General features: G+C 59.3%; 2 protein-coding genes across 5 annotated transcripts in view; one reads left to right on the plus strand and one right to left on the minus strand.

The window, feature by feature from the left end:
* The window catches only part of IL16 (interleukin 16), a 97,864-nt gene extending 83,359 nt beyond the window's left edge, over positions 1-14,505 (plus strand). For 3 of the 4 annotated variants that reach the window (XM_047736113.1, XM_047736114.1, XM_047736115.1), the window contains 7 exons: positions 3,145-3,295; positions 5,083-6,175; positions 7,643-7,811; positions 9,746-9,847; positions 11,964-12,222; positions 12,461-12,583; positions 14,057-14,505. In XM_047736113.1, the coding sequence (XP_047592069.1) occupies positions 3,145-3,295; positions 5,083-6,175; positions 7,643-7,811; positions 9,746-9,847; positions 11,964-12,222; positions 12,461-12,583; positions 14,057-14,250 (2,091 nt within the window). In that variant the 3' untranslated portion in view covers positions 14,251-14,505. Of the gene's footprint in view, positions 1-3,144; positions 3,296-3,469; positions 4,703-5,082; positions 6,176-7,642; positions 7,812-9,745; positions 9,848-11,963; positions 12,223-12,460; positions 12,584-14,056 lie in introns of those variants that run through there. The other variant, XM_047736116.1, reaches the window with a different exon arrangement.
* Positions 14,506-17,455: 2,950 nt separating this feature from the next.
* On the minus strand, positions 17,456-25,456 carry STARD5 (StAR related lipid transfer domain containing 5). The gene is made up of 6 exons (XM_047736117.1): positions 25,268-25,456; positions 24,574-24,623; positions 24,085-24,217; positions 19,566-19,683; positions 18,824-18,917; positions 17,456-18,073 (listed from the first exon to the last, which is right to left on the minus strand). The coding sequence occupies exons 1-6, from the start codon at positions 25,364-25,366 to the stop codon at positions 17,926-17,928; spliced, it is 642 nt and encodes a 213-aa protein (XP_047592073.1). The 5' UTR covers positions 25,367-25,456; the 3' UTR covers positions 17,456-17,925.
* Between the last annotated feature and the right edge of the window lie 438 nt (positions 25,457-25,894).

Below are 25,894 nucleotides of genomic sequence, written 5' to 3' on the forward strand. Positions count from 1 at the left end.
GCTCCCGGAAGGCCCTGGGTGAGGCGCCGGCTGGGGGCTTCCGCGCTGAGCTCGTTCCCCGCTTTGAGAGGGGGTTGGTCCAAGTGATGGCTAGACTCCGGCTCCTGGGGCTTTGCCAGCTCCTCTTGCCGACTCCCACTTCCTTCTGGGTGGAGTTTGGGGGGAACTGGAATTCTCTGAACCTCAGTTTCCCTTCCTGGTCCCCGGGGCTCGCCGGTGGCTCCCTGCTCGGTATGTGGACCCACGAGGCTGATGCCCAGCCTCGTCTCAGGCGCGCATGGGTTCGCGGCTGGGACAGTCCCTCCCGCACGTCTGTGCACGACCTCCGCACCCCTCCCCCGCTGCCCGGGCCGGCCCCCCCCCCCCCCAGAGGAAGGCCCCCAGAGGCCAGCCGGGCTGCCCGCAATGCGGACGTCTTCATGCCACACAGGCATCACCCCGGTTCGGCCCCACCCTGCTGGGGGCAAGGGGCCTGGTCATGAAGACGCAGCGGAGCTTCAGCTCCCTCTGCCAGCGGCCCGGCCGCCTTTCCCACCCCGGACCCCTGCAGCAGCCGTGGCCGTGCAGGTGGCAGGGGGACCCCGGGACACCCCCCTAACCACCTGTCATCCGTTGACCATGCAGGAGGGGAGGAGGCCAGAGCGGTGGGGTGGGAAGCCGGGCGGGGGTGGGGGCTGTGAGCAGGAGGGGAGGCCGCGGAGGAGGAAGCAGGTGCTGGGAGGGAAGCGGGTCCTGCAGAGCAAGGCCGGATGTGGCTGGGGCTTGTCACGGTGGGTCTCTTCCCCGCCCCCCTCCCCCCGGCTTGAAGCAATTGTTGCTCTTTTCCTGCGGGTCTGGAAGGCCAAGTGAGGAGCCCGCAGCCCTGGAAGCGGGGCTTTTTGCTTCGTTCCTGGAGACTCCAAGAAGGAGGAGGTCTTGCCCTGGGGGTTCCTGGCTCAGCCAGGTCCTAGATGCAGGTGTCCCCAGGCCAGTTGGCTGGAGGGAGAAGCGGGGTTTCTGCAGGAAGGGCCCGCAGCGGTTTGGGGCGTGGGCGCTTCCTCTGAGCAGCCTTCCCTGGGCGGGGGTCCGCGGGGGTCCACTGGGGTCCGCTGTCCGGCCTCCCCCACCCCTGCCCGCAGCTGCATTTCTCTGTCCCTCTGCTCAGTCCCGCGTGGCCGGCAGGCCCCTGTCAGCAGCACAAGCCACAGGACCTACTTTTACTGGGAGTGGGAGTCGCAGAGAAAGGACAAAACCAAGAAGTAAAGCCGGACCTCCCTCCTCGAGTCCCCGCGACCATTCCTGGGGATTTCCCACTGGATGGGTCTCTGCTTGGCCCCATCCTTCCCTCTGCCTCCCCCTTCTCTCCCAGTCCCCCTGCAGCCTTTCTCTCTGGGGTAAGCCCCAAATCTTTCCCAACCTGAGACCCACGGAACTTCAGATCTACAACCAAAACGACCCTCGGGATCATTCCTTCAGCAAAAGACCAGTTCATTCCCTTCTAGAAAATCAGCTCAGACCATCATTCGGGTGATGTCTAGCCTATAAACCCACGCGTCTGTCCTTTCTCCTTTCCCCTCTCTCTCTCCCTCACTCACCAAGCACTGTGATAAGGAAGGAGCTCGAAGTAGCTTCCAGAAAAATTTGAGTCAACTTGGATTTATTTTGAGGGCTAATTAAGGGAAAAAAAAACCCTAATAATAGGTGTGTTAACGAAACAGCAAAATACATTCATGTCTGTTCTGAGAGGCAAAGTTGCTTTGACTAGTGGTTATGACAGCCTGTAAGACTGTCAGCCATCCATGGATGTAGACAGATGTCACCACATGGAGCTCCCGAATGAGCCAAGTTGAATCCTAGCCCCCTGTCATTTTCCCTGCGTGATGGGGGTCTCAGACACCCCTGGGCTAGTATTTCAAGCTCCAAATACCACAGCCAAGTCTTGCTTCCTCAAAGGACTAGTTCAAGGAGCCCAGTGATTCTGGGTTGGTTGGTCTCCCTGTGTTTCCAAATGCTCTCCCCAAGCTAAGGTCTCTGAAGGGGACCTTGGGTGGGGACGAGGCTCTGTGAACGCATTTCTAGCTTCAGGAGCCCTCTGTCCGGGAATGCTGATTGCCAACGGAGATGTTGACCTCGGGCCACAGACATCTGCCATTTCTGTGTTAGTCCCAAACAATGCATTTATTGCCCCTTTTTTCCTTCCTCTGCGGAGGAAGCCTGCAGCTTTGTCAGACAGCCAGCCTGTCACACCACCTGCCTCTGGACTGAGCGGACATGGGGCCACCACGGCACCGTGAAGTGTTGCACCTGCAGACGAGCCCACACGGGAGGGTCCCTGTGATGACGCCGCCCTACTCCTTCTTCTTCTTGCCTGGGCTGGCGTCATGCTTGTCCCTCTCACTGTGTCCCACTCGCTGGAGCGCTCCTTTTCTGCTTCTCTGCCGGGACATTCTTACTCTTTGCTCAAGAACCAGACAGAAAGCATCTCTCTAGGAAACCTTGTTCACCTGTCTGCTTCCTCAGGGCCCCACCGGCCTCTGGTGTGTGCTGTGGGAATGCAAACCCCAGGCCACCTGGAGACAGGTGCTTGGGGCTGGTCCGGCTGGTCCGAGCCCGTAAGGAAGGAGCTTAAGACTGCATCCCGGGTTTGGTGGGGAGAACACGCCTACCAGGGACTGACCTGGCCACGGCAGGTGCGGAGAGGGCCGCTGGGGTGCGGGTCCCGAGGGCCTGGTGTCTTCAAAGCATGCTTGTGATGGAGAGCTGTTCAGGAAGTGACGGACACGCATTTGGCTCCGAGTGTCCGAACCTTACGTTCATTAAGACCAGGAGCCTGCTGTTCCCCCCTTCCCAGGCCGGGGCTTCACCTGGAGGCAGCTACCGTCCACACCCCGAGCTCCTGGTCCCCATCTCAGGGCACCCAGGGACTTTACGCCTGGCCAGGAGGAGCTCTGTGCAGGACTTGGGCTCCCTGGAAGGCATGGGGCACCCTGGGCCTCTGGGGAGCGGACAGCCCTGGGGAGGAAGGGACCGGCGTACAGGGCTGTCAGGGAGCCCGTCGGGGGAGCAGCGGGGCACGGGCTCTCCGGTGCCAGCCTGCGTGTGCCTGGCCTCTCACGGTAGCAGGCCACCATTTTCACGTGGTCTCCCTTCCTGTTTACACCACAGGAAGCCAGAGAGTGGCTGCCACCGACGCTGCCGCAGGAAGACACAGCGGGGAGAGTCCCCTGCGCCCCTGCCTGCTGCCCGGGGCCTGTGGCCGGCCCGCCCACGGCACCCTCCTCGGAGGCAGAGCCCGGGAGGAGAGGAGGCAGCCCAGGTAGGCTCTCAGCTCCGGCTTCCCAAAGGAAGGAAGGACCTTCTGGGTTAAGGTCCAGAACCGAGGCAAGGATGTGTGTTGGTGCCGGGGATGGAGGGCTGTGCCCAACGGGGCAGCTGGACACAGGCTGATGAACAGGCAGGAGCCCTGAGGTGCCCGTGGGGCAGGACCCCATGGTCCAACCTGCAATGCTGCGGAGGGGCTCGGTCAGGACAGTCAGCCACGGGATGGAGGGGGACGCCCTCTTGCAGGTGGCATCCTATGGACCTCCAGCTGAGGCAGCAGCCTTGCATTTGCTGGCGGGCGCTGTGTCTGGGAGGGTGGCCGTGCCTCCGGCTGGGTGTGGGGTCAGGGCATAGGACTCGGGGTTGGAAGGACCCATGTGGGTCCCCTGGCTCTGCCCCCACAGGCGACCTCCTTTGCTCTCCTGAGCCTCTGTTGCTCACTAGTGGGGTGTGGAAAGTCACATGTCTCCCCAGCCTCTGTTGAATGCTGGCCCTCTGGGGCTCGGGCTAGGTGCTGAGAAAGGGAGGGACCGCGGGACAGAGAATAGATAAACCCTTTCGGGTCGTCGAGGTGCTCCCAGCAGTGGCTACAACCCACTTGCCCTTTGGAGAAATGCTCCGTGGAGAGCACATGAGTGGCTCCCGGAGGGTTGGGAGTGGGTTATACCTGGCTCATCTCTCCCGAGCAGGTGTCCCACTGCGGCAGGCTCCCCTCCTCCATGCTCTCTCCCCCTCATCACCCCAATTGAGGAACACAGGACAGAACACCAGGGTGCTCAGCTCCTAAGAGCGCCTCACGCCTGTGAGCAAAGGACTTGCTGGCTCTGACCGCGGAGCTTCCGGACGGCCCCTTGCAGCAGAGCAATGGACAAAGGCAGAGCCGGGCTGAGAGGCCTGGGCCTGCTGGCCAAGCCTGGAATCCAGTCCCCCCCACAGGTCTCCCAGATTGTGCAGAGCAGCTCCGGTTCCCTGAGCCTTAAGGCTCCCTCAGCTTGCTTCCCTAGAAGCCCCGCACTGAGACTGGGACAGCAGGGGTCAGTGCCCCTCTTGCTGGGCTGCTTCTGGGTACCACGCAGCTCCCAGAACACAAATCCAGAGCAACACGCTATGCACCCGGGGCCAGATCGGACTTGGGGGCCACAGGACGGTCACACGTCCACTTGGCATCTTTGCTGGCTGGTTCTTGGGGGGTGGCCTCCCTCTGTCCCCGGGTAAAGGAGTCTCCCCACCTTTCCGGCAGTGGGTGCACAGATGACATAAGGTGCTGAGCAGCAAGAAGTGGGTTAAGGATCGAGGAGAGCTGGGGGTCCCCATTGGAAGGCACGCTCGTGTTTAATGACACGAGTGGTCCAAAGCAAATATGGCCGCCCTTCTGAGACCTTTGGCTTACGAGTTTGGAAAGGTAAGAACATTGCTTTGGCTTTTAAATTTGCACGACTACGGGCAGGCCGCTGTAGTGCAGCAGGAAGTCGGCAGAGTCAGGAGACGGGGCCGTTGCCGACAGGGGATACCTCGCCCGTGTGAATGTTGCACAACTGAGAAGGGCCAGAGATCGAGCCAGACAGTCTCTGCAGATCCTTCCAGCTCTGAAACGTGGAGAAGCTGACTGTGGCTCTGCGGTGCTCGTTGCTGGCCCTGCCGTCAGGGAACAGTACCGGGGCGGGGGGGGGGCAGCTGTTCCCCCAACCAGGGCTGCTCTCCTGCAGAAGGCTCCTTGCTATTTAGCTCTGAAAATAGGACGGAGGTGTAAAGCTCGGCCTGGACCTTGTTTGTGCTCCCCAGGGACCCCAGCCTCCGCCGTGAAGCACCCTCTCCTTAAGAGGCAGGCTCGGATGGACTACAGCCTTGATAGCACCGTCGAAGACCCCTGGGTTCGAATTTCCGACTGCATCAAAAACCTGTTCAGCCCCATCATGAGCGAGAACCACGGCCACGTGCCTCTGCCGTCCAGCGTCGGTCTGGGTGAAGAAGTCGGGGTACGGGGCCACCCCGATGGGGCGCCGCCCAAGCTGGATGCCGCTGGCGGTGCTCCCAAAGCTTACAAGTCGGTGGACGGCGGCACCGTGAAGAAGGGCCCCCCCGTGGCCCCCAAGCCCGCCTGGTTTCGCCAAAGTTTGAAAAGTCTGAGGACGCGTGCCCAGGAGCCGAGGCGGCTGCCCGACACAGCCTCCCCCGCCCAGCCGACACCGCCTCCCCGGGAGCGCCCGGGGCCCCCCACTCGGACCTTCTCCTCCTCCATCAAACAGAGGATCAGCTCCTTTGAGACCTTTGGCTCCTCTCCGCTGCCCAGCAGAGGAGCCCAGAGACAGAGCCTGCAGGCCTCCTGGGGGGAAGCAGCACAAGCTCCGGGGGAACAAGAGGGAGGACAGGGTCCTGGCCGCTCGGGGCGAGGAGCTCCCCCCGCCGTCGAGCCACAGCCACCAGAGCGAGAGCCGCTGTCGCGGGGCTCCCCCAGCTCCCCCAGGAACAATGAGCCTGGTGTGTCAGAGTCCCCTCTGTCCGGACGGCAGTCGGGTCAGAAAACCCCCCTCCGTGACCCCGACCCTCTCTCGAGGCTGCTGTCCGCACAGACGGAGGAGCCCCAGGGCCCCATCATCAAGATGCCGGGCCAGCGGGCACGGAGCTTTCCCTTGTCCCGGACCCAGTCCTGGGAGATGAAGCCACTGGATGAGAAGACCAGCAAGCTCTACTCCATCAGCAGCCAAGTGTCGTCGGCGGTCATGAAGTCCCTGCTGTGCCTTCCGTCTTCCGTCTCCTGGGGCCAGACGTCCTGCAGCCCCAAGGAAGGGGGTTCTCCTGCGTCGTCGGCCGTGGACGCCCCAGCCGTGAACAGTTCTGCAGAAACTCCTGCCTCGGACACGGGCTTCTCCCTCAAGTGAGTGTACCCAGGACCTCCTGCAGCTTCCTGTCGGTCTTCCCGTTCTTTCTCGTCTTCTCTTTCATAACTGTGCATAACTTTATTTACGATGTCTCTGGTACCCGGAGGGATGGTTCTACCTGTTCTTTCCCGGGTGCGTGCGTGTGCATTACACCCTCCGTATGAAGGAGGACTTTTTCCCGACCCCTGGTCTGGAAGGGTTGGGGAGAGGGGCTGTGCTGGTGGTCCCCGGTGAGCTGTCCATGAGGGTTTGGAATGAATGCACATCTGACATGTCCCGCTCCTGCTCAGGAAGACCCGACTGGAGCCAGGAGGGGATGACCCTCTCCCTGTTTTTCCCCGTCACCCCTGAAGGAATTCACACATATTCCGTGGGTGGCTTCCGGCCCCTGGACTGGGCGTTCGGATGTCTGGGACCACGAGTGGTTTCCTCACTCCCAGTTTGCCCTTCAGCTGAGATTAGGAGGTGGGCAGGACCTGGTCCAAAAACTGGAGGGCTCCCCACAGTCCCCCAGGGCTACCGCTGGGGGGCGAGGTCCTGCCTCGAATTAGGACAACCCTGCATGTCCCACCTTTAGTTCTCACTCTCAGATTGTGAGACCTGTCTGAGACCCGCTGACCCTCAGTTCCATGTCCCAGCCCCAGCAGACAGCCCGGGAGGGAGCCCGCGTGAGCCCCGAGCACGCATGTAGGGCAGGGTCTCCAGAGCCGGACGACCCATGGGTAGCTCCTGGGAGCCAGGCTGATGGGCGGGGGCGGCCAGGAGCTGGCTCTCTCTGGCGGAGAAGCTGCGCTCCGGTCGCGACAGCAGGGCTCATCGTTCCAATGGGCTCTGCCCTGGGACGGCTTCACTTGCTCCCAGCGGAGCTCTGCCGGTCAGAGGGTGGGGAAACGGCTTCTCGCTGAAACCACAGTTTCCTGCAAAAATGAGGTGTAGCTGAAAAAAAAAAAAAAGCCAGCTACAGAATATCCCAATCAGTTCCAAAGGGAAAGGAAGGCCAGTCGCTGGCTGTGTGGTGTCCCTCGTAGTTATTAGGTGCTAACAGCGGGGGATTCGTGGGTGCTGACGGCTGCTGTGAAGGAGCGCAGGGGTGAGTGTGTGCGAGGTGCCGTAGCCGCGGTCCGACCATGGCGTTGGTGCCAGTCATCCACCCCGCTGTCCTCTGGAGTGAGGTGCTGACATTTGTACACCCTGACCCAGAGTCCAACACGCCACGACCTGTGACTGTGACTCCCAGACTGGGCCTCCCTCGGCCGCGTGAGCACAGAGCAGGGCTCGCCCTCCGCACGCCCACAGTCCTGATGCTTCAGTGGCGGGACGCTGGTATCCGCTCAGACTCACTCCATCAAATGACGGAATGCGCGTGGGTGCCCAGCCCCGTGCCTGGAACAGAGGGTGTGACGCGGTGACCGCGAGCTCCTGTAATATTCTGATCAGTGCCCTGTGCTGTTTCCCCCTGAAAGCCTTTCGGAGCTGAGAGAGTACACAGAGGGCCTCGGTGAGCCCACGGAAGCTGAAAGCTGGGACCACGGCTCCCCTCAGTCTGGCCAGTCGGTCCTCTCCCTGCTGAGCTCCGAGGAGTTAAAGAAGCTCATTGAGGAAGTGAAGGTTCTGGATGACGCGACGTTGAAGGTAGGCTTCCGTGGCGAGCGCTTGGAGTGACCACGGCCGTGCTCCAAGCCGTGGCCAGAGCGGGTGTGAAGCGGCCCTGCGGGTCCCCCTGCCCCAGGGAGGACATTGCCTCCCTGGCCCACAGTAAGACCCGCCCTGGGAGGATGCTTGGCAGCTCAGAAAGTGCTTTTAAGAACCTCTGGGCTTCTTGCAACTTTCCTGCTGTTCTGGAAATGAGAAAGGTGGGGCGCGAGAGTTTTCTTTCTCCGAGTTCTGTGCCCCGTCCCTGTCCCACGGGCCGCCGGCCAGGCGTGCGCGTCCAGGGACCAGCTTGTGTTAACGGGAACGCGCTGCTGTAAGCGGCCTGGCTCGCGCGCTCTCATGCCGGAGACTTCCCCTGCACGGGGGGAAGGGACGGTTCCCAGGGCTTGCAAGGGGCCCCCCATTTCACTCAAGTCATTGTGACAGTCCCACTTCCCATCTGCTTCTGAGCACGCCCCCAAGATGGGAGGAGAGGAAGTGGCGGCTCAGCCTGGGTGAGCACCAGCTCACGGGCTTGGCCCTCCTGGGTCGTCCCGGATCTGCAAGGGCTTTTACCCCAGAATCGTCCCGACCGGGGTGAAAGCATTAAGGAGGCCTCGTAGCTGAAATTCCCAAGGTCAAGGGCATTGGCACAGCCCGGCCAACACAGGACGCCCTGGGCGGTGACTCACTTGTCTCACGGACCCCGGGACCATCGTCCCCCAGGGCTTCATTCACACAGAATGACAGGGTCAGCAACAAAGAGCTGTCTTGTGTAGGGTGTCCCTGGGAGGCCACTTGCTTTTGTGCTGGGCAAGGGCAGGTGACCTGACACTTGGGTCAAAGTGGGGAGATTTGGGCCAGTGCTGGGAGAGAGAAGGGTGGAGCGGTGCCCCCATCCCTCTGGGTCTTGGGGACTCCCAACAGGCATCACAGGTCAGGAGCACTCCAGGAGCTCTCGTGGTGTCCGAGCAAGGGAGTCCTTTGACACAGGGTCATTCCCTAGCACCGAGGGGCAAAGTGGTGGCCCGAGAGCCACATGGGCCCGCCGGTGTATTGAATTTGGTCCGAGTGGGGACTGTTAAACTGTTACGTCCTAAAGAGCTGAACTGACACCTGGTGGTCGGGCTTCTCTCTTTGTTGAAAGGGGCCGCTGGGTAGCCCTGGGTCTGTGTGGCTAGGGCACCGGGAGACGGGCTCCCTGGTTCTCGGCAGTTCTCATCACCCGGCAACGCCTCGGTCACTCCGGTTTGCTCCTTTAATGATCTGCCTGCGACGCCCCCTTCCCCCGTCACTATGCATTTGAGCTTGAGGCCTCAGGTCAAGACCAGGAAGAGGGTCCGTGGTTTCAGACGGTCGGAGGGCTTGTTTTGGCTCCTGTGAGCCCACGGCGGGAAGCGTGTGTGCGCGTGTTCTTGCGGACACGTGTGTGCACGGGCGCCCGCATGGGCTGCGGCTGTGACCTGGCCGAGCTCCTCCACGTGTGGCGGTGCCCCATGAAGAGGAGGAAGAGGGAGGCAGGAGGGGACGAGCCAACTTGTGCAGACCAGCCCTGACCTCTGGCCGTCCCCGCAGCCCCCTGGCTGGCCTCGACCCACACCGAAATGGCAGAGCTGTGTTCCCCAAAGCGCCGGGGTTTCCAGCCGACTTAGCGGCACCCGGCCCTGTCTGAACACACTGCGGGTGTGGGGTGAGGCAGCCAGGAGAGGAAAAGAAGGTTACCTGTTACTTTACACACGCCTTTTCCCTGCTCAAGTTCCTATGACTCCAGAAAGCACAGTGCTCCCGGTCCGGGTGATGGATGGGGTTCGAGGAAAGGCTAGAACCTGGCCTGTGGCCACGCTGGGCTCGGGGACGGAGTGAGCCTGACGTGGCTCTTAGATTGTTCGGGCTGGCGTGGTGCATGTCCTTAACAGATGTGTTTCCTACCACAGCAATTAGACAATATCCACGTCACCATCTTGCACAAGGAGGAAGGGGCCGGCCTCGGGTTCAGCCTGGCAGGAGGAGCAGATCTAGAAAACAAAGCGATCACGGTGAGTGTCCAGGGCTGGGGGTACGTGAGCGCCAGAGGCAACAGCCCCAGCGGAGAGGACACCTGCCAGGAAGGGCCTCACTCTGGGGCTCAGACGAGCGAGTGGCTGGTGCCAGGCCACCGGACAGGGTCCTAGAGGGGAGCTGTGGGGACCCCACCCTCTATAAGAAACCTAGTGACGTCCCCTACGTTACTGCACATTCGACCCTCGTCGCAATCCTTCACCGAACAAGCGGGGTCTCTGCGGACCCCAGACAACCTGCATACGGCAAGGGAACCTGAATCACTTGTGGAAATGCAAAATAAATAAATAAATAAATAAATAAAAACTCCCAGGTGTCTCAGCCTCACAGCAGGACCGCTGGGCCAGAACTTCTCAACGTCAAAGGGGACGTTCTAAAAAACAGCAAACCCAGCGAATGTCACTGGATCATACACCTGAAAGTGGCTCATTGTGCGTTGTGCGAATTTCAAGTCAACAATTCGAAGCAGATTTTATCCAACATCTCTCGCTCTGGACAAGGAGACCAGGAAGCTGTTCGCGACTGGACATTTAGACCGGAATGGTTTATGGTCTCTGGGCCTCCATGGAAGGCTGCGCAGCCGGGACAGGACACCTGCGCAGCCGGGACGGGACACCTGCGCGTGACAGCTGCGTTGTCGCAGGGCCTCCTGGTGTGGCGCACGCGCATTCCCCTGCCCGGCTGGAGGCTGACCCTCCAGCTCACCACCCGCCTGAACGGAACACCCACCCTGGCCGGTGGGTGACTCGGCTGCTCTGACCGGCCTGGCCAGAGCTGCCCCCACGTGAGCTGTGACTTCCTTCTCTGAAGCAGGCTCTCTACCACAAGAAAAGCACCAAAAACCACCCAGGACCTGTTTCTGTCACAAAGCACGCAGCCCCGGACCGCAAAGAGCCCCCGGCTGTGCAGTTGACCTTCCGTTTGAGGAGGAGTGAGAGCCGGGCCTGTGAGAAGAGCCCTTGGGATCCTGGGTTCTGCCCTGAGGGGTGACCTGTCTCCGTCCCCTTTGGCCAGCCTCTCTGGACACCAAACAGGCAATGCACGTCAGCCAGGCACGTGCACCAGACTCCCTCTCTCACCCTCCGGGCGGGAACACGTCCTTTCCTTTCCCAAGTTGTCATTGCAAGAGAATCAATGCTGAGCACCGTCCGTGACCGAGGGCCGTGCTGGGCACTCACTGGCTTGTGTCAACCATCTTCCCCCTGACTCAGGGAGCAGGGGTGGACAAGTAGGGACTCCGGCAGGGGACGGAGATACTCACCAGAACTTCTGCTTCGTACCTGGGTCTCGTACAGAGCCTGGGGACCCTGCCACATCTGACTGTGACGCAGAATTTTTCGGACACCAAAATAATGAAGAGAAGCTGAGAGCCTGGTTTGCACGATGCTGTAGCACGTCTCAGTGACAGCCCTGCCCACCGTCGCGCAGGCCCTCTGCGCTGTGCACGGTAGAACTGACCTCATTAAAGGGGCAGAGGCCAAGACGTGCGCTGTTTTAAAAACCCCATCTATTTTGCTGAAAGGGAACCGGGTGGGGTCCCCTTTCAGCAAAATAGAAATTCTGGATCAGAATTTCTGCGGGAGGAGCTTTAAAAATGCCCAGACTTCCCAGAAAAGCATTTCTCAAAAAATCATCCTGCTGAAGACGGGGGCCTGAGAACTGCACAGGGAAAAAAAGGATGGTTTGCTGAAAGGCTTTCAGGGATCACTGCGTGTTCTTCCAGAAGTGGGGTGCAAAGTGGCTTTGCTGAGTCTCTAATACGTCTTCCGACAAACTGGAGACATTTTCAGACCTTCCGTTTCACCCAGACCTTAGAGCCCTTTCCCTTAGGTCCACGCAGGAGGCACAGAACCTGTGCTTCGGGAAAACACTCCCGGAGGCGTTGCTGAGCAGGGAAGGCGAGAGATTTGACCTGGGTTGTTTACTGGGATTGCTGGGATCGGCTAGGCCACTGTGTTAGCAAGGGTTCTGAGGACGGGTCTGACCACTCTCACCGGGGATCTCTGCTCTGGGTGTCTAGTCTGGATCCTCTTCCAGCACGAGTCTGGAGCTGACACCCGCGACTCCCGGTCTTGACTTCCGTTGGTTCTGCAGGTCCACAGAGTGTTCCCCAACGGGCTGGCCTCCCAGGAGGGAACTATTCAGAAGGGCAACGAGGTTCTGTCCATCAACGGCAAGTCCCTCAAAGGGGCCACACACAGCGATGCCCTGGCCATCCTCCGCCAAGCTCGGGACCCCAGGCAAGCCGTGATCGTCACCAGGAGGCCGGTTCTGGAGGACACTCCTGACCCGAACTCCTCTTCGGACTCTACGGCGGCAGCCTCTGTGGCCAGCGACGTTTCCGCAGATTCCAGTAAGTGCCTCCAGGCTTGCGGGAGGCGCTGGGGGTCACACCGCCTTTGACCACGTGGGGCCAGGGCGGCTGGGGCTCCATGACAGTGCGTGGCCTGCCTAGCACGTTGCTGGGGGCACATGTCTGTGTTCATATGTGCATGGGCACGGGTGCAAGGCGGGCAGGCAGCCTTCCCCGGCTCACGTGGGTGCCCAGAGAGGAGGACGTCCCTAACAACGTCCCTGTCCTTCCCCTGCAGCAGAGGCCACGGTGCACACAGTGACACTGGAGAAGACCTCCGCGGGGCTGGGCTTTAGCCTGGAGGGCGGCAAGGGCTCTCTGCTTGGGGACAAGCCTCTCACCGTGAACCGGATTTTCAAAGGTGTGGTGTGCGTCTGCGTCTTTGCGCTCTCTCCAGTTGGGGGGGGTCAGACCAGGCCCCCACAATGCTTCTGGGCACCTTCTGGGCCATGTTGGTCTCCCACAACCCCGTGCCCTCCTGGAGGCAGGCAGTCCACTCAGGGACTCAGTTCTGCTTTTTCTACCTTCTCTCCTCGCCTCGGGACATCCCCTTGCCCCTTCTCATTCTCTGGGTCCTGGTAAGTGATGAAGACCTAGGCTTGGTTCAGCCTCGCAGGGCCCGGAACTAGGGTGAGGCCAGAGAGGCACAGCCAGGACATGGCCCTGAAGGGGGGTCCCCAGACCCGCAGTAGCCAATTTCAATGCACTAGGTCTAAGAATTAAAATTTAACAAAATCCATAATGAACAAAATATCAAAGTTTAAAATAAGGACAGGGTCTTCCCACTTGGACACACACAGCCTCACTCGGCTCCCCCCACTCCTGGACCCGTCAGCTCCCCCCACTCCTGGACCCGTCAGCTCTCGTTTTTATTCAAAACACTGACGTTTTATTCATCTCAGGTTGAGGTGCAAGCCGGCCAAAAGTGGGGGTCACTCAGGGTTCCCCGTGACTGTCGTGAGAGGCCTGCACTCCCAGGGCTTTTCAGGCTAGAGCCCCAGCAGCAGGGCGGGGAGCTGGGGCAGAGCCCCGGGCAGGTGTCAAGGGACCCGGCTTCGGGCCCCAGCTCAGCCTCTCACTTGCTGAGTGACTGCTGCCCCCCAGGGACCGGGGCTCCTCGTCCACACAGAGCTATGGGGTATGTCTGGACCCGGGTGCGAGGAGGCTCCCTGGGGCGGGGGGCTCCCCGGGAATCCTCATTTACTCCAACTCTGGGAAAGACGTTCTTAGCATTTGAAGGTGGACTACCAGCTCTGAGGCCTGGCTGGTTACCCCAGTCCTCACGCTCCTGGCAAGTGCAAAGGGACAACTACTCCCCACGCAGTGCTAGTTGGACACCCGATGGGCACAAGGATCCGAAATACTTGAGCAGTTTTTAAATTCTCATTACTATTAGCTTTTAGTCACTATCTCTGAATCTCATGGTGGCAAACAGATGGGAAATTCGTTACAATAAAGCAACAGTCCTTTGAAAGAGTGGGGGCCGTACACGATTCTGTCCTCTTCCCACAGACGCAGGGTTCTTCTCCAGGCCTCTAGGATCCAGAAAGTCTCCACAACTTGGCTCTGAGCTTGGGGCTGCCTGGAACCTCCCTTCTCTGGGACACACAGGCTACACCTTTCCTGAGGGCCACGGAGCTAGAGCCTGGCGTGCCCACCTTGAGGTCACCGTCTGATGAGATGCCCCATCAACGGTCCACCGCCAAGCTCCTGAGGGACGGGCACCCTGTTCTCTCCCGAGCTGTCCCGCTCCTCGGAGACTGACGCTGGGAGGTAACTTTCCTTGCTCCCCGGTCACCTGTGCAACCCGTTATCTTCTTCCTCCTCCTCTCAGGGGCCGCCTCGGAGCAGAGCGAGACAATCCAGCCAGGGGACGAGCTCCTACACTTGGCTGGCACGGCCATGCAGGGCCTCACACGGTTTGAAGCCTGGAACATCATCAAGACCTTGCCCGATGGACCTGTCCCGATCGTCATCAGGAGGAAAAGCCATCAGGCCAAGGGGACCGCAGGGGCGGGAGACCCGTAGGCAAGCACAGAGCTGCTCACAAGCGCTAATTCTCAGGGTCACTGCTGCTCCCTGCCCGGACAGGGGACAGCAGAGATGTGCTTCCTGGTGCCGCTGCCCTGGTCCTGACCTTCCAGGAAGTCACCCATCCGGAGGGCGGTCCCGAAAGGAAGGGCAGAGTCACACCGGGGAGGCCCGTACAGACTAGGCACAGAGAGCATAAAGAAAATACTGTGGTGCTATAAATAAAACGGCTGTGTCCCGGTTTGTATGAAACCCATGTCCTGCTTGGCAGACTTCCCGAGTCCTGGAACGCTGGGATGATGCACGCCGCATACGGCATTTGCGTTTCTCATGCGTCTGCCACGTGGGGATGGGCTGTGCTGCTCTCCTGGGCATCTGCCCGAGCGGCTCGGAGGCTGCTCGATCACTGCCCCCGAGGGTCAGTCTGGTGTAGTCTTTTGGTGGGACCCGAACTGGAGCGGTCAGCCTGGACGCTTGCAGGGGGCCTCGCCCCGGGGCCCGGGCTTCCTCACACATGGCTGCTGGGGTAAGAGTGAGAGCCGGCTCGGGGGTCCTCTTCTGACCCTGTCTCAGAGCCCCGAGGCATCTTCTGCTCGACCCTATCGGGGAAGCCGACCCAGGTGCGAGGCGAGGGCAGCCGCTGCTGGGCTATGGGGAAAACACCATCTACCAGACAAAACCCTTGCGAAGCTGGTTGTCATTGGGTGGGAGATCCAAGGCCTAGGGGGAACTGGGTGGTGAGGCAAGGACGCCAAGGGGAGTACAGGTGAGACTCAAAGCGTGGGCAGGTGTGCCAACAGCATGGACCAGCCCGTGTATGACACGGTAAACTAGAAATTGCTATCGTCAACCTACCCCGGGCCGAGCACCAGGCTGGCGTTAGCAGTCACAGTCTTTGCTAATCACAGTGAGGTTCTATGGGGCGTGGTTTTGTGCCACTGAATTGATGAGGGGCCAAGACCGGGAGACGGCAAGTGGCCCGGCCCGTCCAGGTTGGTGAACGATGTGGCCGAGACCAAGTCCTTCTTTTCTGTGATTCAGTACAGACCGACGGGCCAGTATGGACCAGCACATATTTGCTTTGTTCATACCTTAATGCCTGACGGCCACGCTCAGGGCAGACCTACGTCTTAGCAGCAAGCAGCAACACCCGGCCAGCCCCCGCAGCATCCCAGCCCTGCCCCAGCCCCATGACTGGTGGAGTCTAGGGACAACACACAAGTGAGTTACTCCCAGGCCAGGAGCACTGGGGCCACGCCGGTAGAATCTGGTGGTCTCTCCAGGGTCGGCAGGAGGCAGACTATTTCCTGGCAGCGAACCCACAGGACTCTCACCGGGGGGCCCTCTTCACGCCATTGCCACGTGCAGCGTCACTGCAGTGGGCGCCAGCTCGCCGATCCCCTCATCCCAGGAAGCGGCGGGCTTACAGCGGTCGCGTCCTGCCTGCTGCCTAGAGTGTTCTCCTGTGAGTTTTGCCCTGCCCCGCACAGAGACAAGGTCTCAGACACTGGGCGGACAGGTTCTTCAGGTTTAACAGATATTGAAGATCACTGCGACCCAGCACGGGAAGACATGCCTGAGTTCCCCGGGTCACTCCACAGGATCCTGCCTTTGCCCCCGGGGCTGGCCGGGGAGGCACACCCGGGTCCCACCATCTCGTAGCGACCAGCTGCCGGGCGAGTAGCCGGGTCAGGCATACGGACCAGCCCAGGGAAGGAGTGGCCTTCCATCGGGACCAGAGCAGGGGACACACACCAGCGCAGGGCTGGCCGCGGGCCGGGGACACACAGAAGGCACCCGGCAAGTCTCAGCAGGCTTGTCTCAGGACTAGGGCACAGCTGGCCCGTGGCCCTCCCAGTCCCTCCTCCTGCTTTGGAAGGTCCCTCCCTCCCCACTCAGGACGCCGCCCCTGGTCGTTTCCAGTCTCGGTGCTGGGGGGTGGGGGACGCGTCTTCAGTCCAGGAGCCAGCAAGGGCTCGACACTAGAGCTCATCCGTTTGAAGTCACGGTGCTGGGATTTACGCGGGAGATTTGGCTGTCCCTGGCCGACATCTTGAGAAGGGAGCAGAGGCAGAGGAGAGCGCCTCAGTGAACAGCTTCCGGTCACCCCCAAATACGGCAAGCGCCACAGCTCACCATCAGGGACCCACTCCCACCTTGTGGGCACCGCACCCACCCCAGGGCCTCTCCCAGGCTGCCCTGGTTCCTTGCTTTGAGCCGCATCTAATCAGTCGGTACGTCATCTCATCTGCAGGGACTTGAAGCAGCAGGCGACCTGGGGACTGTTTTTCCTGTCCCCACGTTGTCCCTGCAAGACAGGCCGTGCAGCAGGGGCCGGTGATGGCACTGACTGGGAGAAGGAATTCTGAGTGAGTGGCAGGCACCAGGACAGGGGCACGTTTTCAGTCTCCCGGGCAGCACAGCTTCCCCCCGAGGGACCCTGTGACCCTCCGAGCTGCGGCGCAATGGGTTCTCCATCCTGCTAGACAGGGAGGCAGAGGTGGTTTCCAGGGTCTCCTGAGCGGCCACCTGGCGGAGTCAGGGCCTGCTACGCACTTACAGAGGGAATGTGATCTAACGAATCCGAGAGCCTGAGGAAGGTTTCTGGGTAAGTCAGCGGGACGGTCCCAACGATAGGACTATGAGGTCTGCGGTCCCACTGCGACCTGTAAAAAGGGGGCTCCCTAACCCCTCCTGTTTCAAAGCTTGCTCGTGCTTCACCACACCCAGAGACAGACGCCCCAGGACTCGAAGGTGGGGAAGTGAGTCCTACGCACAAGGCGGGGCTGTCTTTCCCTGGGAGGAGGACTCTGGAAACTTCCTGCGGACTGTTGTTACCGCAACTCAAGGACACTGGGGTCAGACACGGGATGCCGCTCACTGTGACAGGCTGTGTGGTCCCGATCCGAGACAAGGAGGGGACCTCGTGTGGCTGCTGAGGCCCCTTTCAGGTGGCAAAGCCGTGCTCCCCCGTTCCGACGACCCACACAGTAGGCCAGACCTGTGCGATCTCAGAGCAGAGCCTAGAGTGGGGACTCCAGGCAGCGCCGCTGGAGGGGACCTGCCCTCCCATCCTTCATGGGGACAGCAGAGTGGCTCGAGCATGGAGGACGCCAGCCCCGAGGCTGCTGAGCTGGCCCGGGTCCGCTGGGGACACGGGAGTTAACTCAGTGGAAAAATGTGGAAAGGACAGATTCAAATGGAACCTACAACCAAAAGAAATATCGAATGTATTTTTCCCCAATGCTTAGCTCATTTGTTAAAAGAGTATTTTCCAAGCCGTTATTGTTTTAAGGGGGAAACCTGGGGCCGTGTGATCAGTTCAGAGAGCACTGGGTGCGAACCAGGCAGCAGAACCTGGCTTTTGGCGTCAGTGGGGGTCCTTCCTAACCGGCGGGGGCAGGTGGCCTCTGGCGGTGACTGGAACACACAGGCCTCAGACCAGAGCGCACCCCTTGGGGTCTGTGGACAACCAGGGCCAAGGAGCGACTCCCTCGCCGGCCCGGAGCGGGGAGTGGGGTGGTGGAGGCCACTCCCACCGGTTTCTCCACCGAGACGAGCTGTCCCCAAGCAGGTCCCATAGGGTGAAAACTGGCCCTCGGAGCTCTCTGGTACCCTGGCATCGGGGCTCTGCAGTGAGTCCCGGGAGTCCTCGGCTAGCAGGTGCAAACGTCAGTCGTACAAAGTCTTCACGGCTTTCTCCAGGTTGGTGTAGAACCCGGCCATGCTTCGGGGGAAGAAGGAGTCCACCACGCTCTGCGGGAGGTAGCCGCTGAGGTTGGTCTGGAAGAACGTGACCAGGTGGGTCTTGTTGGGCTCCCTACGGAAACAGGGGTAGAGCCGCGTCACACGTCGGGAGCGGGACATGGGGGGCTGTGCCCCAAGGCCACGGAGGAGCACCCACCCTGACAGATAAGGCCGGGACACTGAGATTCGTCATCGGGAACCCCACCCAGCATGGCACCTGCCCATCACGGAGCCCGAGGGCCTGCACCTTCCAAACCGCGGCCTCCTCCCAGTCGCACAGACAGGGCAACAGAGGCCTGGAGAGGGACACGGTGGGCAGGTGAACAGCACAACCCAGGACGGGCTGCTCTGGGCTGTGGCTTTTCTACTCACTGAAGGGAGACAAGCCTTGCGTGGGACATGGGGTGGGGACGGCCACCCCTCAGCTGCTCCGGGCTGGCGGACAGAGGTCAAAGAGCACAGAAGGGAGGACCTGGCCCTCTGGCCCTGCACTGCCAGCCTCTGACGCCTCTGACCAGGGAGAGGTCCTCTGACCTCCCTGAGCTCGTTCTCTCATTTGCTAAATGGGACCATGACATTTGCCCAGCCTGCCTTATAGGACTGGAGGGGAGCCCCACACTGGAAACAGTAAGAACAAGGCCTCCCCTGGTGCTTGGGCCTTCCCCTGGTGCTTGGGCGCACTGTGTCACGACGTGTCCAGAACAGGGCTCCCTACGGGCTGGTTTATTACCGCAAACTGTAATTAACGCACCCATTGCCCAGAAGGTCCACAGTTAAGCTACGCGTAGGTCTGGGCACGTTATTCAACCCCGATGATCCTTACCCTGGCACAGGCTCACAGAAGCAGCCACAAGGGTGGTTAAACCCTCTCACGTAACCCGGCTTTGGGGGACACAATGGGTGCTCCACGTTGATAGCTGGAAGACAGCCAAATGGGGATTGAGCTACGACCTCAGCTCTTGTGCAAGCAGACCACACCACCTGGAGCCTGAGGAGTCAGTATGGGTGCCCTGGGACCAGTCCCCGAGCCCCCGCCATCCTTTACACTCACATGCGCGCGCACACACACACACACACACACACACACACACACACACGCACATACCCATGTTCATGGCTTCCCAAACCTGCTGGCATCTCAGAGACAAGAACATTCCACAGGGTAAGGCCAGGGGGCAGGAGGGAGGCACCCATCTCCATCTGTCCCCACATAGAGGATCCGGACGAATGGCGAGGGCTGTGGCTTTCAGGAGGCAGTGGGACACGTGCAGGGGCAGGAGGGAGGGGACAGGGCCACAACCCCGTGCAGCGACAGCATAGACCATGAGCCTCAGTGGGAAAGACGAGGGATGCTGGCCACGTCTGTGACATCAACATACAATGACTGGCCTGGGTGCTCCCTTGCCATGGCCCCCCACGACATGTGATCCCCCTGCACCTGCAGAGGCCAGGTGCACACGGAACAGGGGACCCAGGGTGATCCCCCGCTAGCTGCCATGGCCAGGTGCTTGAGGAACAGGGGACCCAGGCTGTGAGTCCCCGGTGGCAGTCTGGCTGTCACTCACCATTGGAACTGAGGGTCCCGTCCTCATACGTCTTCATGAGCACCAAGTCCACAAAGTCTCTGGGGGAGATAAGCTTCATGGCAGCTGAGGGGCTGGTGGTTCTGCTCACACACAGCGTCTGTCAAAGCACAGAGGGTCGCGTTTACAGCCGCAGGCCTCCCTGCCCTGCCCTACACCCAGTGTCTGGGAAGCGGGGAGTCTGGGGAGTCCGGCCTTCAGAGCAAAGGCCTCCTTCAGTGCTGTGCCTGGGCAACCTTCTGGTCCCCCCGGGCCGGCCCTGGAGGGAGCGCCCCCTTGATCCGCACCCCAATCTCAGAGTATGCCACCAGGCCACCCTCCCAGTTTGAAGGCAAGGTCACCCCAAACCCAACCAGGCTTTATCCCATCCTTCCCCTCCTCCAGCAAGGCCACCGCCCTCTCCGGGTCACAGCGGAGAAGAGCAGGTCAGCTGTCGGAATGGACAGACCTCTCGGGGGCATGGCGCAGGCAAGAAGGGACTGCTTTTAAGGGACTGGGTTGTAAGACTGGGGAGTGTCTTGGCAGAGACACCTGTGCCCTGAGGGTCTGAGTCTTCAGGAGGGCACTGGGAATCCATTTCCAGACGACGTGGCCTCCCTGTGTTCCTCCTAAAAACACCAGCCTTGGAACAGGGTCACCTCCACATAGGCTCTCCCTTTCCTCTGGGGACAAATGCACAGCACACCCTGCCCATCCAGAATCCTGCTAGCAGGCACGGTCCCAGCGGCCACGTCCCCCAGGGCACCAAAGGGACAGGTCAGGACGCTGGTTGCACCAGTTGAGCACGGCCACAGTTAGGATCCCATGTCCACCCTCTTACTCTTTTTAAAGGCCAAAGCTTGCTGTTAGAAACAAGGCAGTTTGGACACTTCTGAATTCTCCTATTTTGCAGCAGGAATGGCGGAAGTGATATCTATCTATCTATCTATATTTTTATTAGTAACCGCTGGCTTCTCGTCCTGATTCCTGCTGCAGGATCCATCCCTCCTGAAGGAGCACGGACAGTGTTGGTAAGAAACACCCAAGGTGGCAACGTGGGATAAACCCAAAAGTCGCGCACGGATCTGTGTCTCATCCTTCCTGCTGTCCGCCTGCCCTCTCTCTCGCCGACGCAGAATTCCAGTATTTGGGAGTGCTCAAAATCAGGCTGATAAACACCAGTCTGCAAGGGAGGGTTCCTTCTCCGCACTGTCGTCGTCATGGCAAGGAGGAACCACAGGTCGGCTGTGCCTCCCCTTCTCGGAAACCTGAGCTCACCGGCGGCCTGGTTCTTCCTCTTTTCAGTCCCCGTCCACCGAAGGCTCCATCTCTCCGTCTTCCTCCTTCTTTTTTTTCTTTGAAGATTTCATCTCTAAGTCATCTCTGCATCCAACAATGGGGGGCTCGAACTCAGGGAGCCCCAATATCCAGTCACCTGCTCCACCAACTGGAACCAGCCAGGCGCCCCTCTCTTCCTAGCAGGAAGTCCTATCTTTCCAGGGGCCTGTGAATTCGCGTAAGAAAAGGCCTCCCGGTCCTCTCTTCAAGAGATGTAAAATGTATTACTTTTTACATATACTAGTGCTTCATCCACATCTGTAATACAATCGTACTGTTTTAATAACTTACAATTGTATCTCAATCCAGATTCTTTCTAACACGCAGTCCCAGGAGATGTATGATGTACATATAATTAATAGCCATATTAATGAAGGATGATGTCTTTGAAGCATAAATATATTAGGGTGAAATTCCGTAGCCCGCAAGCAATGGAGAAACGAGTTCAAGAAAAAAAATAATATAAAACTTTTGTTTCAGGAAAAAGTGTTCATGTGTGATGAGGAGAACAGAGGCAAAGGAAAGCAGATAAAATTAAATTTCCTTACAGGTTGAAGATGAATGACAAATACTTGAGTCGGGAAAGATACCCCTGCAAGAACTCAGGACTGCCTTGCTAGAGGCAAAAAGCAACCTTAGCTTGACCACAGCTAGGCCTCCAGGATCCTGGAAGTCTTCTTTAGCATATGAAAACCCTTCTGGAAACTTCCTTTATCTCTACCCACCCCAAGTTAAAACTGTATAATCAGTGGTTCCTCTCACTCCCAGGGCAGATCTCTCGGCCCATGGGCCCGTCCCTGTGCTTTAAAAAAAGTGCCTTTCTGCCCCTAACATGTCTCAAGAATTCTTTCTACACCGTTCACTCCTGGCCCATATCGCATCAACATACTTTTAAAATAAACGATAGTAAATAAAACTTCATGTCATGCAGATGCATCGGAAAGAATGACGTCCTTGTTTTGCCTAAAACTGTCTGATTTATCCCATGTAAAATGCCATGCTTCTAGGGCCGCCTGGGTGGCTCAGTGGGTTAAGCGTCTGCCTTCAATTCAGGTCGTGTTCTCAGGGTCCTGGGATCCAGCCCCGCACTGGGATCCCTGCTCGGTGGGAAGCCTGCTTCTCCCTCTCCCTCTCCCTCTCCCCCTGCTTGTGCTCACTCTCTCATTCGTCTGTCAAATAAATAAATAAAATCTTAAAAAATATGCTCTGCTTTGCAATTTATGATGAAAATTTTAGACGTTAACGAAATGTCCGGCATCAAGTGGACATATGGGGATGATGTAGAATTTCTTGGAACTCTGCTGGAGGCATGCGCGCAAAACATCTGCAAACTTGCAGGACAGGATTGACAGGGTCAGGCAGGGAAGGGGGAGGGGGGAGGACGTGGGGGCTGCTTTGGCGCACACTGGCTCAGCCATCCGACGAAGACCGAAGACCGAGGGTCCATGCGGGCCCCAGGCAGGGAAGCAGACATGCCTTTCCAGGAAGAACCAGGGTGCTCAGAGAGAGACCCTGTGGCACTGATGAGGGAGCAGAAGGCTAGCAGAGGACAAAGCCTGAGCTGACCACCAGCAACCTCCCCCACGCCCCTCCTGGGTGGGTGTGTGCGACATTCCTCCAGGAAACTTGCCACTATTTGTAAGAGGCTAAAACAACCTTAGCTTGGTCAGAGCCAAGCCTCCAGGATCCCAGCCTATGAAAGCCCTTTTGGATGCCTCCCTTTTTCCTTACCTCCCCCAACTTCCAAGTCTAAACAGCCCACAGAAATGCAGCCCCTGTGACCTTCAAGAAAACTCCATAACCGGTCATTCTGTCACATCTGGGTTTTGTTGTAAAGGCCACTAACCCCTGGTTTCCCAACTCGAGGCATAGGTGTCTATTTATTTACCGGCTTCCTCATTTTTTTTACTCTCTCTGGTGGCTCCTATGTCACTGTTCACAATATTTTTATCCAAATGTACTCACTTTCATAAACTTAAATAAATTTATTTTAAAAGGAAGCTACTTATCTGTAAAATATACACACAAAGGATTGTTGCTTCTAATTCTGATTCTGAAGCTGAGATCATCGGGTTTTGTTATAAAGATTAGCAAGTGTTAAATGGGTGTCACAGGGACCGAACTGAAACTCTCCCCTTCAAGCTCTGAGAGGAATTAGAAAAGAACTGAATCCCGGTGACATCACCAAGCATGATTCAAGGTCAGTGTTTGCCTAACAACCTCGTATCTCAGGGGTGTGTGCCCCACCCTTCAGGAAACACCCATATAAACTCTAGACCATGAACTCAAATGTGAATTCTGGGCCAGGCCAAGAGCACCTGGATCGTCCAGATGGACCAGCACAGAACTGTGGAGCGAGGTTGCAAACACCATCTGTGTAAACAGGCAAGAGGGCATCATGTCTACACACCTCAGAACTATTGGACTGGCAACTTTCCCCCAGGGCAACTTTATTATTAGTTCTGGCTACGACTCCCCACCCCCCTTCCTAACTTCTGTAATCAAACTGAGTTGGGTTCTTCACGCTGCAAGTTCCTAACGCTTACTGTTCTTCAGACAGAAGCATCTAGAATTGCGCTAATACGATAGCCACTAGCCCCCCATGTCTGTTTAAATTTACCCCGAGAGTAATAAAAAGTAAATAAAATGAATAACTCGTTTCCTCCAACGAGACACCTTTCGAGTGCTCTGTGGCCCCATGGGACCCGGGGGCTACTGTAGTGGACAGGGTTGACAGAACATTTCCATTATTCTAGAAAGTTCTTCCCGGGCAGCTCGAGCTTGGATGACATACACTGGCACCAGCGGAGAAACTGTAATCCAGGGAGGCCACCCGGCGAGGCAGGTCCTGACTCTGACTGCGGCTCTGGACTCATAATCACGGCCCCATCGAGGGGCACCATTTCAAACCCGAGCTGACGAGTCCAGGCTTTAGTGACCTCAGAGCACATTCACGCCGCCGGCCTTGACCAGTGCTGTTGATCTTGCCATTTCTCTGACGGCTTAGGGCGTCTCCCCCCATCTGGTCACACGGTTTCCCACCTGCGCCCGGGCCAAGGTTGGGCCTGAGCATGGCAAGCAGCGGGCAGCCCGTGTCTGCCGCGGTACCGGGGTCATGCGGGGTGCTGCCCTTGCCAAAAGGTGTCCCCGACCCCCTAGGGTGACCATGCTTGGAAAGACTTACATCAGTGAGGCTTTCGATAATTTCAAAGCTGCTCACATTCTCATCCCACTTGGCCCGAAGGGTCCCAGGAAGCGGTTTGATGCAGACCCACACCTTCTCCGGGGGCGCGTTCACGATGCCTTCTCCCCGGTACCTGCAGCACGAGAAGGAACGTGATCCCGGGCATCCACCCAAGCTTCTGATCCCGGGATCAGAGGCAAGGACTAGACGTCACACCTGTCCCTGCTCTTTGAAGACAGCCTTGCGGTCCGGGGCTGCGAGTGAACCGGCCTCCCCCCCCCACCACACCTGCCAAAGCGGACCGGAAGCGTTCACGAGATCCAGCCTGCTGGAAAGGATTCACATAACAACAGAGGCTTTTCTGGACGATAACCGGCAAGTGGATTCCAGGGTGCTAGGGCAGATCGGCATGATTTTAGGAAGCAAACCCACAGAGACATCAAGAAGGGAGTGGCCCCTCTCACAAACTTGGGCGAGGCAGGCACTTACAGGTTCCCTGAAAACTCCACAGATGGCCTCCAGGAAACTGACACTCCATTCTGTCAAAAGGCACAGAATCGTAGAATTTAGAGCTAGAAAGGCTCTGGGAGGTCACCTGACCCAGTCCCCTGCGCTACAGAAGAGGAGTCTGCAGCCTCAAGAGATGGGCTGCTCCACGCTGACCAACTCCTGTGTGGCAGGGCAGGGGTTGGTCTTGGACCGAGCTTTCCCTCCGCAGAACGTGGTGGAGCAGGGGTTCTGAACTGGCTGATTCCAAGAGCTTGGGGTGATTTTCAAACCTCCTAAAAGCCACCATGCCATTTGTCTCCTCAAGCAATTTCCATCTATTTGTTAAAAATCAGAAGCCTCGCATAAGCAAAACTATGCCCATGCCACCCTCCTGGGGATGGGGAGAGGCTCCGGCCAAGAAGAGGGCAGGCTCTGGAGCCTAACCACCGTCTGCTGGCCAAGTGACCTTGGGCAAGTCACTCACTGAAAGGGACAGATCGGCATCTCCCGGGGTCATGGTACAAACAGGTCCAGGGTTTTTTAAGGAATCGACCCTCAGTGGAATCTACCCCCACCCTATCCAGCTCCAGGGTACTGGAGGGCAGAAAGGGGCAGGAAGAGGAGGAGCCTGGGGTCTTCGGAGACCCCAGCCCCAGGGAGCACGCCACCCCTTCCTGCCCAGCTCCGCACTCACGGCTTCCCGGCAAATCTTCCATCCTGACTCGTCCCGCCGGTACTGGAGCACCTTCTCCGCCACCGCCTCGCTCATCTGCGCGGCCAGCGTCGGGTCCATCGCGCCAAGCGGTCCCCGCGGTTACGGGATCCCAGCCGGGCGGTGCTGTGGCCTAGGTTGGCTCTGGGTCTGGGTCCGGGAGGCCGCGGCGCCCGGCCCCGGGGGCGGAGCCACAGCTCCGGTCCCGCCCCGCGCCTCGGATTGGCCCCGGCGGGCAGGCGGGCCCCGCCCCGTCCCGAGATTGGCAGGACGGTCCTGGGAGGGCGGTGCAGACCTGCGGGGTCCGCCTCCGGCCTGGGAGGGGCCCCGCGCGGCTGAGGAGGGGCGGGGTGGGCGTCCCGGTGGCCGAGGCGGCGGGGAGCGGGGACTTCCGCTCCGAGCGCCCGGAGGCCTGTCGCAGGGCCAGGAATGACCTGGGGGGCGCAGGAGGGGTGCGGGGAGTCGGGGAGGCGGTGGGGCCTGCAGCGCGGGCGGCGGCGGCGGCGGGCAGCGGAGGGCTCCTCGGGCAGTGCCCACCGGGTGGGATCCGGAGGTCTGTGCCAGTGACCTGGGGGCTGCGGCAGCGGGCAGCTCGGTGGCCCGTCCTGC

This window comes from Lutra lutra, chromosome 7 (genome assembly GCF_902655055.1).
Source record: "Lutra lutra chromosome 7, mLutLut1.2, whole genome shotgun sequence".
Taxonomy (NCBI): domain Eukaryota; kingdom Metazoa; phylum Chordata; class Mammalia; order Carnivora; family Mustelidae; genus Lutra; species Lutra lutra.